General features: G+C 44.7%; 1 protein-coding gene across 1 annotated transcript in view; it reads left to right on the forward strand.

Annotated features, from left to right (window-relative positions):
* The window catches only part of DGKG (diacylglycerol kinase gamma), a 114,803-nt gene that overhangs the window by 41,492 nt on the left and 58,785 nt on the right, over positions 1 to 14,526 (forward strand). The window contains 4 exon segments of the mRNA XM_081192583.1: positions 1,699 to 1,864; positions 3,102 to 3,164; positions 7,335 to 7,592; positions 10,684 to 10,854. Coding sequence (XP_081048709.1) covers positions 1,699 to 1,864; positions 3,102 to 3,164; positions 7,335 to 7,592; positions 10,684 to 10,854 — 658 coding nt within the window.

Here is a 14,526-nt window from a genome sequence, read left to right on the forward strand (position 1 = left end):
GGTGCATGGGAAGGAGGGGGTGCAGCTGGTGGGAGGAACAAAGCACTATAATAGGGATACTGATCCCAGGGGCAGTAGGAGCCAGTGCTGCTGGCAGGATTTATTGGCTCAACTACCGTATTTTTCGCTCTATAACACGCACCCGACCATAACACGCACATAGTTTTTAGAGGAGGAAAATCCGCAGGCATGCCACCCGTAGGCATTCCCTCCATAACACGCACAGAAATTTCCCCTTTTTAGGAGGAAAAAAGTGAGTGTTATGGTGCAAAAAATACGGTATATTTGTGAGTAACTGCCACCCAGCAACTTCGTCTATCAAGTTCATACTTGCAAATTAAATTGACTTTAGGAAGTTAATCCATGATTTTTCAATGAAAAGAGCCAGAAATATGAAGCTTTAACTTGAACTAGTCTATTTATAAAATGTTTTCATCCTTTGGAATCAAAATATATCAAGAGGATAATACCGTTATCAGGACCAACCGAAAAGATACAAAATAATCAGAAACTTCATAGGACTGTTCATCAGGCTTGACATTATATTTAACAAAAATAGCAAAAAGGGGAGTGGGATTGGAGGGCATGTTTCAGAAACAAGGTGCAATTTCAGAAATGCAGAAAATGTAATTTAATAATTAATACAGTAACTTATCTAAATAATGTAATGACTCATGAGATTGTATAGGACAGGAGCGTGATGGGGCGGGGGGGGGGGAGAGTGTGTTACAAGTTTTTAATCAGGTCACCAAAAATTATTCTTGGGCCCTGGTTTCAGAAATGAATTCCTGCTGTGCAGTCTGTGGCTATTTCTCATATTAGGCCTTGGGATATAAATGAGACATATCTCTGTCTAACAATATTTTTGCCAGAGTTCTGAAAGCTGAGTGCTGCAACTGCAAAATGTGCACTGCAAGCTGGTCTCCATGATGCATCTGTCACAACAAACGTATTTTATTTTGCCTTACTTGCTTTGCCAGGGTTCTGGAGCCCATCATTGCTGCTGCCCCTCCCATGCTTACTTTGAACCGTCATTAAATTTAATTGTACGCCATGGATCTGGAAGCATCCATCTGCCATCCCTCAAGGGATGATGGGCTGTTCCTGGTGTGAGGGGGAGACAACTCTCAGATTTGTGTTTGGCTGTTTTTGAGCAATGCCATTCAAACCCTGCTCTGTAGCTTAAAGTTGCCAAATCTACTCTAACTGCACATGTCCATTTATTTAAATAGCTGAATTGCAAATGTTAAACCACCTATGGACCAATGCTGAAGATAAGCTAAAAAGAGCAATCTAGAGTTAAACATACCAACTGGTTCATTTTTTAAAAATAGCAAGGGGATAACTTTCTTCTCCTTTCTAAGGTAAATAACCCATGGATCACAGGAGACTGACATCTCTGACCTAAAAGATTTTCAATCATTTTTCCCTGATGCCGTTTTGTGGAGCTCTATTGGACCATACATGATGGTCCAATGGGACCCTAAATGCTACCTGTTCACAGTTTGTTAATCACAGGTTACCATGGTGTATATTGTGTAACACGTATTAGCAACAGCCTGAAAGCTTGGTGGTTGATTTTAATTGTTGCATTGTCTGGAAGGAATCCTGCTTCTACAGGCCGTCCCTTTTTAAAATGAGAAGTTAAACAAATCTAAAGGGCTTTTCTATTTTGCTCTATTCCATTCTTCCCTGAAGCCAATTGACTATGAGGGGTTCCAGCTGTTCATGAGAACATACCTGGAGGTGGATATTCCAGAGGAGCTCTGCCAGCACCTCTTCATGTCCTTCAAACGAAAAATCTGCCAATATTCCCCAGAGAGCCAGCGACAAAGTTCCAGCATTACACAGCTCAGCAATCTTGGTGAGCAACATCCATTCTCCTTTGTCTGCTTCACACACCATCACTAGTACCTGCCATTTGGTGATTTACTGGTCGACTTGTCATTTTTTAAGTTTTTAAGAAGAGTGTTGCGTGTTCAGTCAAAACTGAAAATGAAGCTGGGATGTTTTTAGAAGTCGTCTTCTGTGGCAGATTTGTATTTAGAAGGAACAAAGTGAGACTTGCAACAAAATGAAAGTGTGGAGTTCTCTTCCAGTCAGTCTCTTTTATAACACCGCATTTTTCCATGTATAAGATATTTTCCCCCAAAAAAAATTCAGTTTGAAATTGGGGGTCGTCTTAGACACGGAATGTTGCAATTAAATATATAAATAAAGACATGCCGCCATCCATATTCTTTCCTCCCAGCCTCCCCTCACTATTGGCCTCACGACAAACCCTGGTCTGGTACTCCCCCCCCCAGCAGCCCCCACCCCAGACATTGTCCCTTCCACCCTGTTCCCTCTGTCGCCCCCTGGCTACCCAGACCCCCCCCCCCAATTCCCCAAACACACTCACTCAGGCAGCTCTGGCAATCGCAGCTCCTCGATCAGCGTTCGCATCTGTCGGCGCTCAATACCGTAAATACTGAGACAAAAGTGCAACACACAGGCAGGAGAGCTGGAGCTGCAGCTACAGTGGAGTTACACTGAGCTGACAAGAGCAGCCGCCATTACGCAGCTTGCCTCACTGTTTGATGTTTAAATATACGGTACTAAATATACTGGTGTTTTGAATATTTAATAAAATATCAAATTTGTTCTGTTTGGTGTTTAAAATATTTATTTCTTAGTTTTGGGCTCAAAACATAGGGGTCATCTTATACATTGGGGGCGTCTTATACACCGAAAAATATGGTACTCCATTGTTATCCCTGGTTTCCCATTTCCACCCTCCTCCAACAACCAGTTGGCCTTCTGTGGCCACTGAGCCTTCTGAGTCCACATTGGATTCCGCCTCCTCCAGGCCAGGATTCAGGTTAGGCCATCCACAGCTTGGGTTAGGTTCTGATTCCCCCCCCCCACACACACACTTGTACTTTGCATTATTGGTGAGACATAATAATATGTGCACACAGCCCTTTCTATTCTAACCAAGTATTTATATATTTGCCAAGAAGAAAGTGTTGACAGCTGTTTACTACAAACTTGCAATAAATGTTACTGAGTGTACGTTGTTAAAGTGTGTGTTTATTTTTCTGTTTCTCTTGGGCTTTCAGAGTCTAAGTCCATTGATACAGGCATCTCTATCCAGACTGAAGTTGCTTGCGCCCCTGTTACAGGTATCTATGATAAGCTCTTTTATGAAACCCCTGCTCCACCTTTTAACAAGGACCTCCATAGCCATAATTGGACAGAGCGGTATTGTACAGAGATTTATAAGTACAAAAGCCTATCTGGGCTTTTCTAATTTACTCAACTGTTTTCCCACGTTGCCCAACCAGAAACAGGAAACAAATGCAGTAGTCCTCTCCCCAGCAACTAATATTCAGAGACATGCTGAATTTGAGACTGGAGGTAATGTACAGCTATCGTGTGTGTAGTAGCCACTGATAGCTTGAGTCACCTTTTAAAGCTGTTCATGTTGATGGCCATCAGCACGTGAAAGTGAACTTCATTGTTTAACCATTAGAAACATATAGAAGGGATCCCCTAAGGCAGCGGTTCTCAACCTGTGGGTCCCCAGATGTTGTTGGACTACAACTCCCATCATCCCTGAGCTCTGGCCTTGCTAGCTAGGGATGATGGGAGTTGTAGTCCAACAACATCTGGGGACCCACAGGTTGAGAACAGCTGCCCTAAGGTCATCTGATCCAAACTGCTACCAGTGCAGGAAATTCCATCCAGCCAGTGTGGTGTAATGGTTAAGAGCGGTGGACTTGTAATCTGGTGAACCGGGTTCAATTCCTCACTCCTCTACATGCAGCTGCTGGGTGACCTTGGGCCAGTCACACTTTTCTGAAGTCTCTCAGCCTCACTCACCTCACAGAGTGTTTGTTGTGGGGGAGGAAGGGAAAAGGAGATTGTTAGCCGCTTTGAGACTTCTTTGGGTAGTGATAAAGCGGGATATCAAATCCAAACTCTTCTTCCTCTTCTTCTTCTACAGCATCTCTGAGAGATAGCCATTCACCATCTGCTTAAAAATCTCTAACACATCAGTTTTCCCACCTTCTGATGCAGTCTGTTCCACTGTATCATCAGAAAGTTGTCCTTAGTTTTAAGTCTAAATATTTTTTCCTTGAAAATTGAACCTACTGGTTTGTATCTTGCCATCCTTCCTTTTGTCTGTCCTGAATCTCCTGCCTTTATTTGATGTTGCTGGGTTCCTGTACTCTCTTGCTCCCCCCCCCTTTTTACCTGGGACTACCCACTCTCTCACTCTGGAATCCCTGCACAGTCACATGCAGCAGCTAAGTAAACATAGAAAACAAACAGTATTTGAATGCCAAAGCTTTTTACAGCTCTATCTCTCTCAGTATTTCAGTGCGACCTGGCATTTGTAACCATCAGGTCTTGTCAGGAAACTGTTGCTATGCAGAGATGGCTCTTTCAACTCTACAATGCTGATATTACATTGAAGTAGCATCTACCATTCTGCTTATGTACCAAAGACAAAAATTGTGTGTTTGTGTGTGTGTGTGTGTGTGTGTGTGTGTGTGTGTGTGTGTACAGTGCTATTTTTCTAGAAAAAGATATGCAGGAACTGACCATGAACACCTCTCTTGTTCTCTTATAATGACAGCCTGAGAGGTGCCAGAACTGACTTCCAGCAAGTTCTGGCAGAAAAAAAGCATGCTTCACTTCAAACCATCTTTTGGCATCTCAGGAAACAGCCCATTCAGCTCAGGGTCTATTTAAATCTGCTTTGTTCCCACCCCATTCACCATTGGAAAATCAAAATAATGCTATAACTCCCTGCCTTTTGACAGAAGTGGATTAAATTTGTAGGCATGGTAACCTATCTGCAGAATTACAAGCAAATATATATACAGAGAATTTTGTGCTGGAGGCCTGTCAGTCGCAATGTTCTCCTCTTCCCACTTTGGTATTTGGTCTGCTTCTTCCATCACCCCATCCTGACATTATGATAAGCTTAGAGACATTATTTTCACCAGATGCTTGTCTGCAGCATTTTTTCATGTTTGGATCATGAGTGTGCCACAAGGGGCTTCATGGGTCCCTGCTGCGACTTGTACCACCTTGTACAGATCCTGCTTCAGCACTGGCAAGGCAAAAAAGTCCTCCCGAGGCACCCCACCCTTAGGATTCATCTGCATCCAATGCACTTCTAAATATAAATCTTTTTATCCTGACAGGATAGTTATTGTAAAAGAGACAACTGGAGCTTGTTCAAACGCATTTTATGAAATACCAAGCTGTGATAAGATTAAGTGTAAGGAGTTCTGTGGAAACAGCAGCTTCGGTGCTTCCTAAGAGACAGTCAGTTTCTGTTTTCTTCTCAGGTTCCTCTGATGAAATTAATATTGATAGCTTGCTAGACTTCATAGTTCAGCTATGGCCATCTCTGATTCTGTTGTTGTTGTTTAGTCGTTTAGTCGTGTCCGACTCTTCGTGACCCCATGGACCAGAGCACGCCAGGCACTCCTGTCTTCCACTGCCTCCCGCAGTTTGGTCAGACTCATGTTTGTAGCTTCGAGAACACTGTCCAACCATCTCGTCCTCTGTCGTCCCCTTCTCCTTGTGCCCTCAATCCTTTCCCAACATCAGGGTCTTTTCCAGGGAGTCTTCTCTTCTCATGAGGTAGCCAAAGTATTGGAGCCTCAGCTTCACGATCTGTCCTTCCAGTGAGGCATGTTTCAAAGTCCCTCCAAGGTTACCACTGCATGGTAATATATATGAATAAGGGATATTCATAAGGGATTTGACTTAGATTGTATCTTACCGGCCCAGTGGTTTTTCCTACTTTCTTCAGTTTAAGCTTGAATTTTGCTATAAGAAGCTGATGATCTGAGCCACAGTCAGCTCCAGGTCTTGTTTTTGCGGACTAAATAGAGCTTCTCCATCTTTGGCTGCAGAGAATATAATCAATCTGATTTCGATGCTGCCCATCTGGTGATGTCCATGTGTAGAGTCGTCTCTTGTGTTGTTGGAAAAGAGTGTTTGTGATGACCAGCTTGTTCTCTTGGCAGAACTCTATTAGCCTTTGCCCTGCTTCATTCTGAACTCCAAGGCCAAACTTGCCAGTTGTTCCTTTTATCTCTTGACTCCCTACTTTAGCATTCCAATCCCCTATAATGAGAAGAACATCCTTCTTTGGTGTCATTTCTATAAGGTGTTGTAAGTCTTCATAGAATTGGTCAATTTCAGTTTCTTCAGCACCAGTGGTTGGTGCATAAACTTGGATTACTGTGATGTTAAAAGGTCTGCCTTAGATTCGTATCGAGATCATTCTATCATTTTTGAGATTGCATCCCAGTACAGCTTTTGCCACTCTTTTGTTGACTATGAGGGCCACTCCATTTCTTTTATGGGATTCTTGCCCACAGTAGTAGATATGATGGTCATCCGAACTGAATTCGCCCATTCCCGTCCATTTTAGTTCACTGATGCCCAGGATGTCAATATTTATTCTTGCCATCTCATTTTTGACCACATCCAACTTACCAAGGTTCATGGTTCTTACATTCCAGGTTCCTATGCAATATTTTTCTTTACAGCATTGGACTTTCCTTTCGCTTCCAGGCATATCCGCAACTGAGCGTCCTTTCAGCTTTGGCCCAGCCGCTTCATCAGCTCTGAATCTACTTGTACTTGTCCTCCACTCTTCCTCAGTAGCATGTTGGACGCCTTCCGACCTGAGGGGCTCATCTTCCAGCGTCATAACTTTTATATGCCTGTTGTCTTTGTCCATGGAGTTTTCTTGGCAGGGATACTGGAGTGGCTTGCCGGTTCCTGCTCCAGGTGGATCATGTTTGGTCAAAACTCTCCACTATGACCTGTCCATCTTGGGTGGCCCTGCACGGCATAGCTCATAGCTTCTCTGAGTTATTCAAGCCCCTTCGCCACGGCAAGGCAGTGATCCATGAAGGGGTTCCTGACCTACTGAAGGGAAAAATAATTAACTGGCTAAAACCTGATTCTGCTTTAAATGCATAGTGTTAGATGAGATCAAGGTAGGGAGAGTCGTTTCTGTTTCTGGCTGAGAGCGCTATGAAATGCAGTGACAACACCAGTCCAGTGGTAACCGAGATGGAGATGAGTGTAAGACAGCAGATCAGAGAAGAAATGAGCCTTGTGTTTAATTTGAGCGAACTCAGCAGACCAGGCTTAACTTCCTGGGGACTGAGCTGGCACAAGCAGTACATGAGATACTTCTCCATCTGCACAGGACACTGAATGACAGTCCTCATCCAATAGGCTCTAAGTTGGAGTGTGCAGAATAACACATTCTATTCAAGAGTTCTGACTTCATGCTGTGTTTGAATTTATAGGGATCAATGGGAAAACTCTCCTAACTGCCACAGGAAGGCACACACCTGAACCCAAAAGCTCCCCGGGAAACCTGGCAGAGCCACAAACAGCATCTCTAAGTCCTGCTCCAACTGCCAATGCCAACGCCCTTGGGAATGCCTCACCTAGCTGGTCCAGGTCATCTTCACAGAAATCCACTGCTGGTACCCCCTCGGCTCAAAACTCCTCAGGGTCCTCCAAGCTCTCCTCAGGTTCTCTGCTTAGCCCACAGTCCCCAGGTGAGTCCCATCTTTGCTCTTCTGTTCCTGTATGAACACTGCAATTTCCCTTCCTCAGCTCTCTATAGCTGTGAAGAGAAGCCAGGTCTGCAACATACATTTACGTTGCATTTAACACACATCTGAAACATGTGACTATCTCCGAAGAACCCTGGGAACCGTGAATTGTTAAGTGTATGTGAATTGTATTTCTGCAAGGGGTAAACCACCATTCCCAGGATTTTGTGGAGAGGGGGAGCCATGTATTTTAATGGATGTGAGATGTGCTTTTCTGGTGTGGGTGTGACTGCAGTTGTCACAGGCCAAAGCCACAGCTTGGAGTTCTCTGTCTGGTTCTGTCAGCAAAGTCTCGTTAGGAAATCTGAAATGGAAGTTGAACAGAAGCACTTTTGATCTCTGTGAGAGTTTGGGAAGCAAACACATCAGTATCAGGACAAGAAAGTGATTTTTCAAAAAGCAATTCTCTCACTGGGTCAATAGCTAACTATGTTACTTCCAGCATTCTCTCTCCGCAGGCCCAGCCACATCCATCTGCTGCACAGTGGTAGTCAGGGACTCCTGAGAGTTTCCTCTGAGACGCTCTGGGAAGCACATTACTGTTGCCTTTGCAAACATTGGAGTGTATTTGCAACAAGCTAATTTATCTGAGGTGGTGTCACCAGCTGCCTCAGCTCAGCTGCAAAGCCACATTTCTATTTCAAGCACAGTGGATTCTGTAGCATCTTTAGATGTTGTGGCGGGGTGGGAGGAAAGTGCCTTGTTTTGCTGCTGAAATCCTGTCAGCCAGTATCCTTTTTACCATGGCAATAGGAGCCAGGTTGGGCAAGCCACAGAGTGTCTTAATGCCTCCAACCCACTCCTTTATGTCAGGGAAGCATAAGTGGAGGAAGACGCGAATCTCCCCATTTCCTAAGGGCCAGCGCTCACATCAAATGTGCATGTCTACACTGCCTTATGATTTGCCTGTTGACCAATTTTTAGTTGCTAGTCTTCAGCCAGCTACTTCTCTTTCAGTATTTGGTTGTTTTTCCTAGGTCTTCCTTCTCAAAGGTTATATAGATGAATTTGTATTCTCATACATATATACCTCCTCATACCTTATATACCTTGGGAGACGTGTTGATTTGGGATGTTATGCAAGAGGTTTACTCATATGAGCACCATTGGCCGTGCTGGCAGTGGCTGACAACATTTGGGGAGCACCAGGCTGGGGAAGACTGCTGTGGAGCAGCAGCAGCAACAACAACAAAAGCCAAATTTGCTCCATCATCTACATGTGATGGCTTTTCATGTATTTAAAGTATATTAATCATTTCTTTCCCAGGCCAACAGATAAAATTCAATGGGATATGAAACCCCATAAAACCACCCTCCAAAAGTAATTTTAAAAGTGCAAGCTGAGTAAAACAGAAACACAGAGGGGGGAAAAAGAACCCCGCACATGTACACACACAAATTTGACACGACATGCTTAGCATTTCCTCCAAAGGTTAAAAAAGGAGGAGGTGCATTGACACACTTCATTCCAAAAACTTTACACGCTGTTATGAGGGGTTTTTTGGGGGGTAGATCCTCCTAAATGTGTTATAATTCAGTAGAAGTTAGAATTAATCAAGGTTTGATTAAACTTTGCCAAACACTGAAACCCCCTGGATTTAGTTATGCTAACGGGCCAAGACAGCTTGCAGAGCTAGGTGGAGGGGTCATTTTGTTGTTGTTGTTGTTGTTGTTTAGTCGTGTCTGACTCCTCGTGATCCCATGGACCAGAGCACACCAGGCACTCCTGTCTTCCACTGCCTCCAGCAGTTTGGTCAAAATCATGTTAGCGGCTTCGAGAACATGGTCCAACCATCTTGTCCTCTGTCCTCCGCTTCTTCTTGCACCCTCCATCTTTTCCAACATCAGGGTCGTTTCCAGGGAGTCTTCTCTTCTCATGAGGTGGCCAAAGTATTGGAGCCTCAGCTTCAGGATCTGGGTCTTTAGCAGGGGACAAAGGCCAGTGATGGTCCTTGGAGTCAGTTAGCAAGAGAAGGAGTCGCAGAAATGCAAGGGAGCTGAGGATGACAGCCTGGAAGAAAGAGACACAGAGGGTGGCTTTTTGCTGTCTCTGGAATCCAGTGCTGCTCTTAAGGGGGAAGCCAGAACCTCACAGGATGTGAATGCTCTGCAATCCCTCCCTCTAGGCGCAAGTAGTATATATGTGCAAATAAAGCCATATCTCATAAAGATGCCGTAGTCTGTGCTGTGCCTTGTTCCCAAAAGGAAACTCAAACCCTGAATAAGCCCCTGGAATCCTGCACCGCTCATGGAGATTGGGGTGGCATGCAACAATTCATAGAGCTGGAAGGGGAGGAAGCTAAATGGCCTCATTACATTCAGCCACCCACTAGGGAGTGATGAAAGTTTGAAAGTGCTATGCGCAGCTTTCCTGAAAGTAAGGAGCAAACTGGAAGGTTTGGGGAGGCTTCCCCCTAGGTGGAAGGATTGCTGTGCTGCACTTCTGCTGTTGCTGCCTCAGTTAGTTTAGACTGCTAGAGATAAAACAGACCTATAAGGATGCGCTGCTGGCAAGCTCTTCTTGTGGTGCTTGTGCCACTGGTAAAGGTAAAGGGACCCCTGAGCATTGGGTCCAGTCGTAACCAACTCTGGGGTTGCGGCGCTCATCTCACTTTATTGGCCAAGGGAGCTGGCGTACAGCTTCCAGGTCGTGTGGTCAGCATGACGAAGCCACTTCTGGTGAACCAGAGCAGCGCACGGAAACGCCGTTTACCTTCCCGCTGGAGCGGTACCTATTTATCTACTTGCACTTTGATGTGCTTTCGAACTGCTAGGTTGGCAGGAGCAGGGACCAAGCAACGGGAGCTCACCCCGTCACAGGGATTCGAACTGCCGACCTTCTAATCAGCAAGTCCTAGGCTCTATGGTTTAACCCACAGCGCCACCTGCGTCCCATTGTGCCACTGGTAGGATCAAGCAAAAAAAAAAAAGGCCCTGTGTTGCTGTTGTCTTTTTAATGTCTACCTGACCGCATAGTCCAACATCTCTTTTGGAGCTTTGAAACACCTGTGCTTATATTTGACCTCTTCTTTAGGCTCCAGAAGCTTGGAGAAGAAATTACCATTCAGCCTTCGAAAGAGCCACATCTCCCTGAAAACAGCCAGTCCGCATTTGTCAGCCCCACTGGCTCAGGTAGTCTACCTGAAGGACATTGTCTGCTACCTGTCACTGCTGGAAAGGGGACGGGCTGAGGATAAGCTGGAGTGTAAGTGCTTGGGTGACAGGAAGAGTGTCTGTGACCACAGCATCAGGTCTCAAGACTTGTTTTGTGCTGGGGTCACTTGAAGGCAGTGGTGTGGTATGGGGGGGAGGGTTTGTGGTTTCAGGGAAAGCAATAATGGCTTTGAGCTTCAAGTTCTGGCAAGAGGGGTGTGTGTGTGTGTGTGTGTGTGTGTGTGTGTGTGTGTGTGTGTGTGTGTGTTGTTGTGAATCAACCAGATCACAATCCTCCATCCCTTTCCACTCATTCTCCATCCATTTCCTCTAGAGCATCATAGGCAGATATGTTGCTTAGGTGGCACCTCTTAGTTGACCAGATCAACTTAGGTCATATTTCTGTGCTGCATTTGCTTCTCTTGGGTCCCTTCTTCAGAGTTTAAAAACAGGCCTGAGGTGGTGGACCCTTTTCTTATATTCAAATTATGGGATAAAAGATACTATGTGTGTAGGGGGCTTTAATCTAATCCACAAGCCCCACACATATTATTTCCTGCCACCTTCGATCATTCATGACCCCCATAAACTTCTTTAAAAATGTATCTTAACAGAGCATCACAAAAAGTAAACGGACCAGATCCCCTCAGAACCCTGCTTGTTTTAATTTGGAGTACCGCCTTTAAAAGAAAAAAAATGTCAATCTCCAGGAGAAAACATGATCCTTAACTTTGGAGAAGTTTAGAGACTTTTCGTCTTAGAGGAATAGAGTCTGAAAATTCCTGGACCCTGCAGCTCATCTATCCTGGATTGCAGAAACAGACAGAAAAGGACAACTAAAATGCCAAACTCCTGGCAATCCCTTAAATCAAGCCTAGTGGTTGAACCACCAGCTCCTGTGTTGGGCTACCTATGTATGCCATTTGGGTGTATGTGTGTATCTGCCTGCATATGAGCATAAGCTGTGCTCTCTGGATGGTGTATGTAAAAGTGTGGGTAATCCCGGTTAGCCATCCCTGCTTAGGCCTATCCAACTTAAGTAGACATGTTGTGTTTTTAAAAAGCTAAAACGTCACACAAATTCCTAGGCAAAACTTCAGAATTTAAATTTGATCTTGCATTTTAAGCAGTTTCCAATTTGATTTGGAAGGGACCTTTTAATATACCGTATTTTTCGCTCTATAACACGCACCCGACCATAACACGCACGTAGTTTTTAGAGGAGGAAAATCCGTAGGCATGCCACCCATAGGCATTCCCTCCATAACACGCACAGACATTTCCCCTTACTTTCTAGGAGGAAAAAAGTGAGTGTTATGGTGCAAAAAATACGGTATATATATATATTTTAAAAACTTTGGGGACAATCCAGCTCTTTTGCATGCAGTACTGATTGCTCCCGTTAAAAGAAGTGAATTCTAACACGGAGGGAGATGAAAGCTCATCAATCAGTTTCCATACAAACTCTTTGCAGAGCTGACTCACATAACCACAGAGCTTATCATGGTTGTTTTCCTTCTCCTTCTCCCTTGGATGGCTCTGAATTTGTGCCGAGCTGACTGTGTGACTCATTTGCCATTAGAAACCCCAGAGTCATTTTGCGCACCAAAGGGCAGGTTAATTATGAAAATATTACGAAGCAGAATACTGTAGGATCCACCTCACAGGATCAGCTTGGGAACCATAATGTGGATAACCCGCTCCAGGGATAACATTGTGCCCAGGAACTTTTCAAAATGCCACAGCAGGAATGGAAATGTGTTGTTGCAATTGGCCTCTGGAAAGAGCATCACTGACATGTAGACTGATGAATAGGCACCCTGGTAACAGAGTTTGCCTGTTTAAAAGGATACTTACATGTCTAAGAAGAGAGGTGTTTCTGTTTTTCGTTTTGTTTTTTGTAACTACTAAATAGGTTTCTTCTAGGGCAAAGTTGCTCATCTCTTCTCATTACCTGCACAGTTCAAGTACTGCACAAAAATTGTGGTTTGCTTCATGGATTGAGCTGGTTATCATGATCTGAATGAAAAGCAAGAGATGAAAGAGGGTACCTTGCAATTGTGCTATGATGAGGAGGAGGAAGGCAAGCTGCTACTTATTTATTACTCTCCACAATGCACCGAGTCAAAGCCATGGGAAATAATTTATGGCTCTGTTACATTAGCATTTCAAGAAACTGTGCAAGGCTGCCCTCTGGTGCCCTTGGCTTGTTTTTCTTCTGCTTTTTAATTGTTCTTAAAAGACACCACGTACTGATGGATGTGACATCTCTGTTTATCAAAGAAATTTTGCACGAAGCTTTCATAAAAGAAACGCCCCACAGTCAGTTTCTTTCATGTGGTCACCTAACAAAAATTAGTTGAAACTGACATTATATGGAGCAAGCCAAGCAATTGAAGAGTCATAGCACACGGAGAATGTGGAGGTCAAAAGATAGACACAACTCAACATGACACCAGGAATACAAGTGAGGATTAAAGCACAGTACCCAAAGCAGCACTGAGATCAACAGGCAGGATAGCTCTGATGAAATAACATTGTCATGAAGATAGGACCAGATAGTTGCAACCATTGAACGCTATTTTTTTGCCAGTTAAATCCCTTATTTTGCTAGTTGGTTGATTTTGGCATTCCTTATTATTGTTATTTTTCCTGCATGTTAAATCAGCTGTTAATGATGCCCAAGGCTGACTCCAGCAGCAGCGGAGGAAGCCGCTCGGGCACCTGGGGCGGAGTCTGCCGGCCTCCTCCCACTCAGCTGCCCTACAGCTGGTGGGGGGGAGGCAGTGGGCAAACCGTACAGGCAGCGCAGAGCTTGCACGTGCCCAAGCCACTGCGTCTCTCCCAGGAGAGATGCAGTGGCTCAGGTGCGCTGCAGACCCCGCTGTGAGTGCTGCCCAGCATTTTGTCAAACGCCCCTCCTCAGTGGTGACACCTGGGTTCAGACCACACCCACCGCACCCCCTTCCTCCGCCCCTGGCTCCAAGTCTGAGGAGCAAAGTGCTCATTGTGTTCCATCCTCCATCAGTGGACTGTGCAGGGCTTACCTGGCAGCCCAGAGTAATGTTTATGGAATATCTACTCCTTGATCCAGACTCAGAATTCCATAGCACTTGGGACGAAGCCTAGGCTGCTCAAGCCCAAGACTTACAGCAGGCAAAAAAGGAGAAAGGGAATTCTGGTAGGAAGAACACCAGTCTGCATGTAGTTGTAAACAAGGAGGGGACACTGAAATAAAGGTGCCATCTAATAAGCACAGCCCAGGTTCTTATTTCTAATCATCTTAGGCCTTTTAACATGACACTCTGCACTCCAAGCAATGCTAAGCTAATGAGTCTAGTTGCCATTTAATACCCCACAAACTTTAATGGGGGGGGATGTGATAGTGGCTAGACCCCACCACCTGATACTGCTAGGAGCACCAGATCACACACATAAAATCAAAGTGGCATCCGTAGTTGTTTCCACAAGGCTGTTGGCACCCTGGCAACTGCCTAAGGATGCCAAGTGTCGGTGTTTGCACTGCCCAAGCTGTGCACTTATATTAAGTTCACTGATGAGCATGTTCAGAAAACGTAAAATCTATAAAATAGGTAGAATGGTGTCACTTGCTTGTTTAAGTGCATGCAGGGTTTGGTGTGTCATAAAATCTTTTAGTAGGGCCTCTGTTTGTCAGGCCAGAACCAAAACCTGACTGCACTCAACCCTAGGCCATTGTCTAAGC

Source organism: Podarcis bocagei (genome assembly GCF_964188305.1).
Source record: "Podarcis bocagei genome assembly, chromosome: 4".
Taxonomy (NCBI): Eukaryota; Metazoa; Chordata; class Lepidosauria; order Squamata; family Lacertidae; genus Podarcis; species Podarcis bocagei.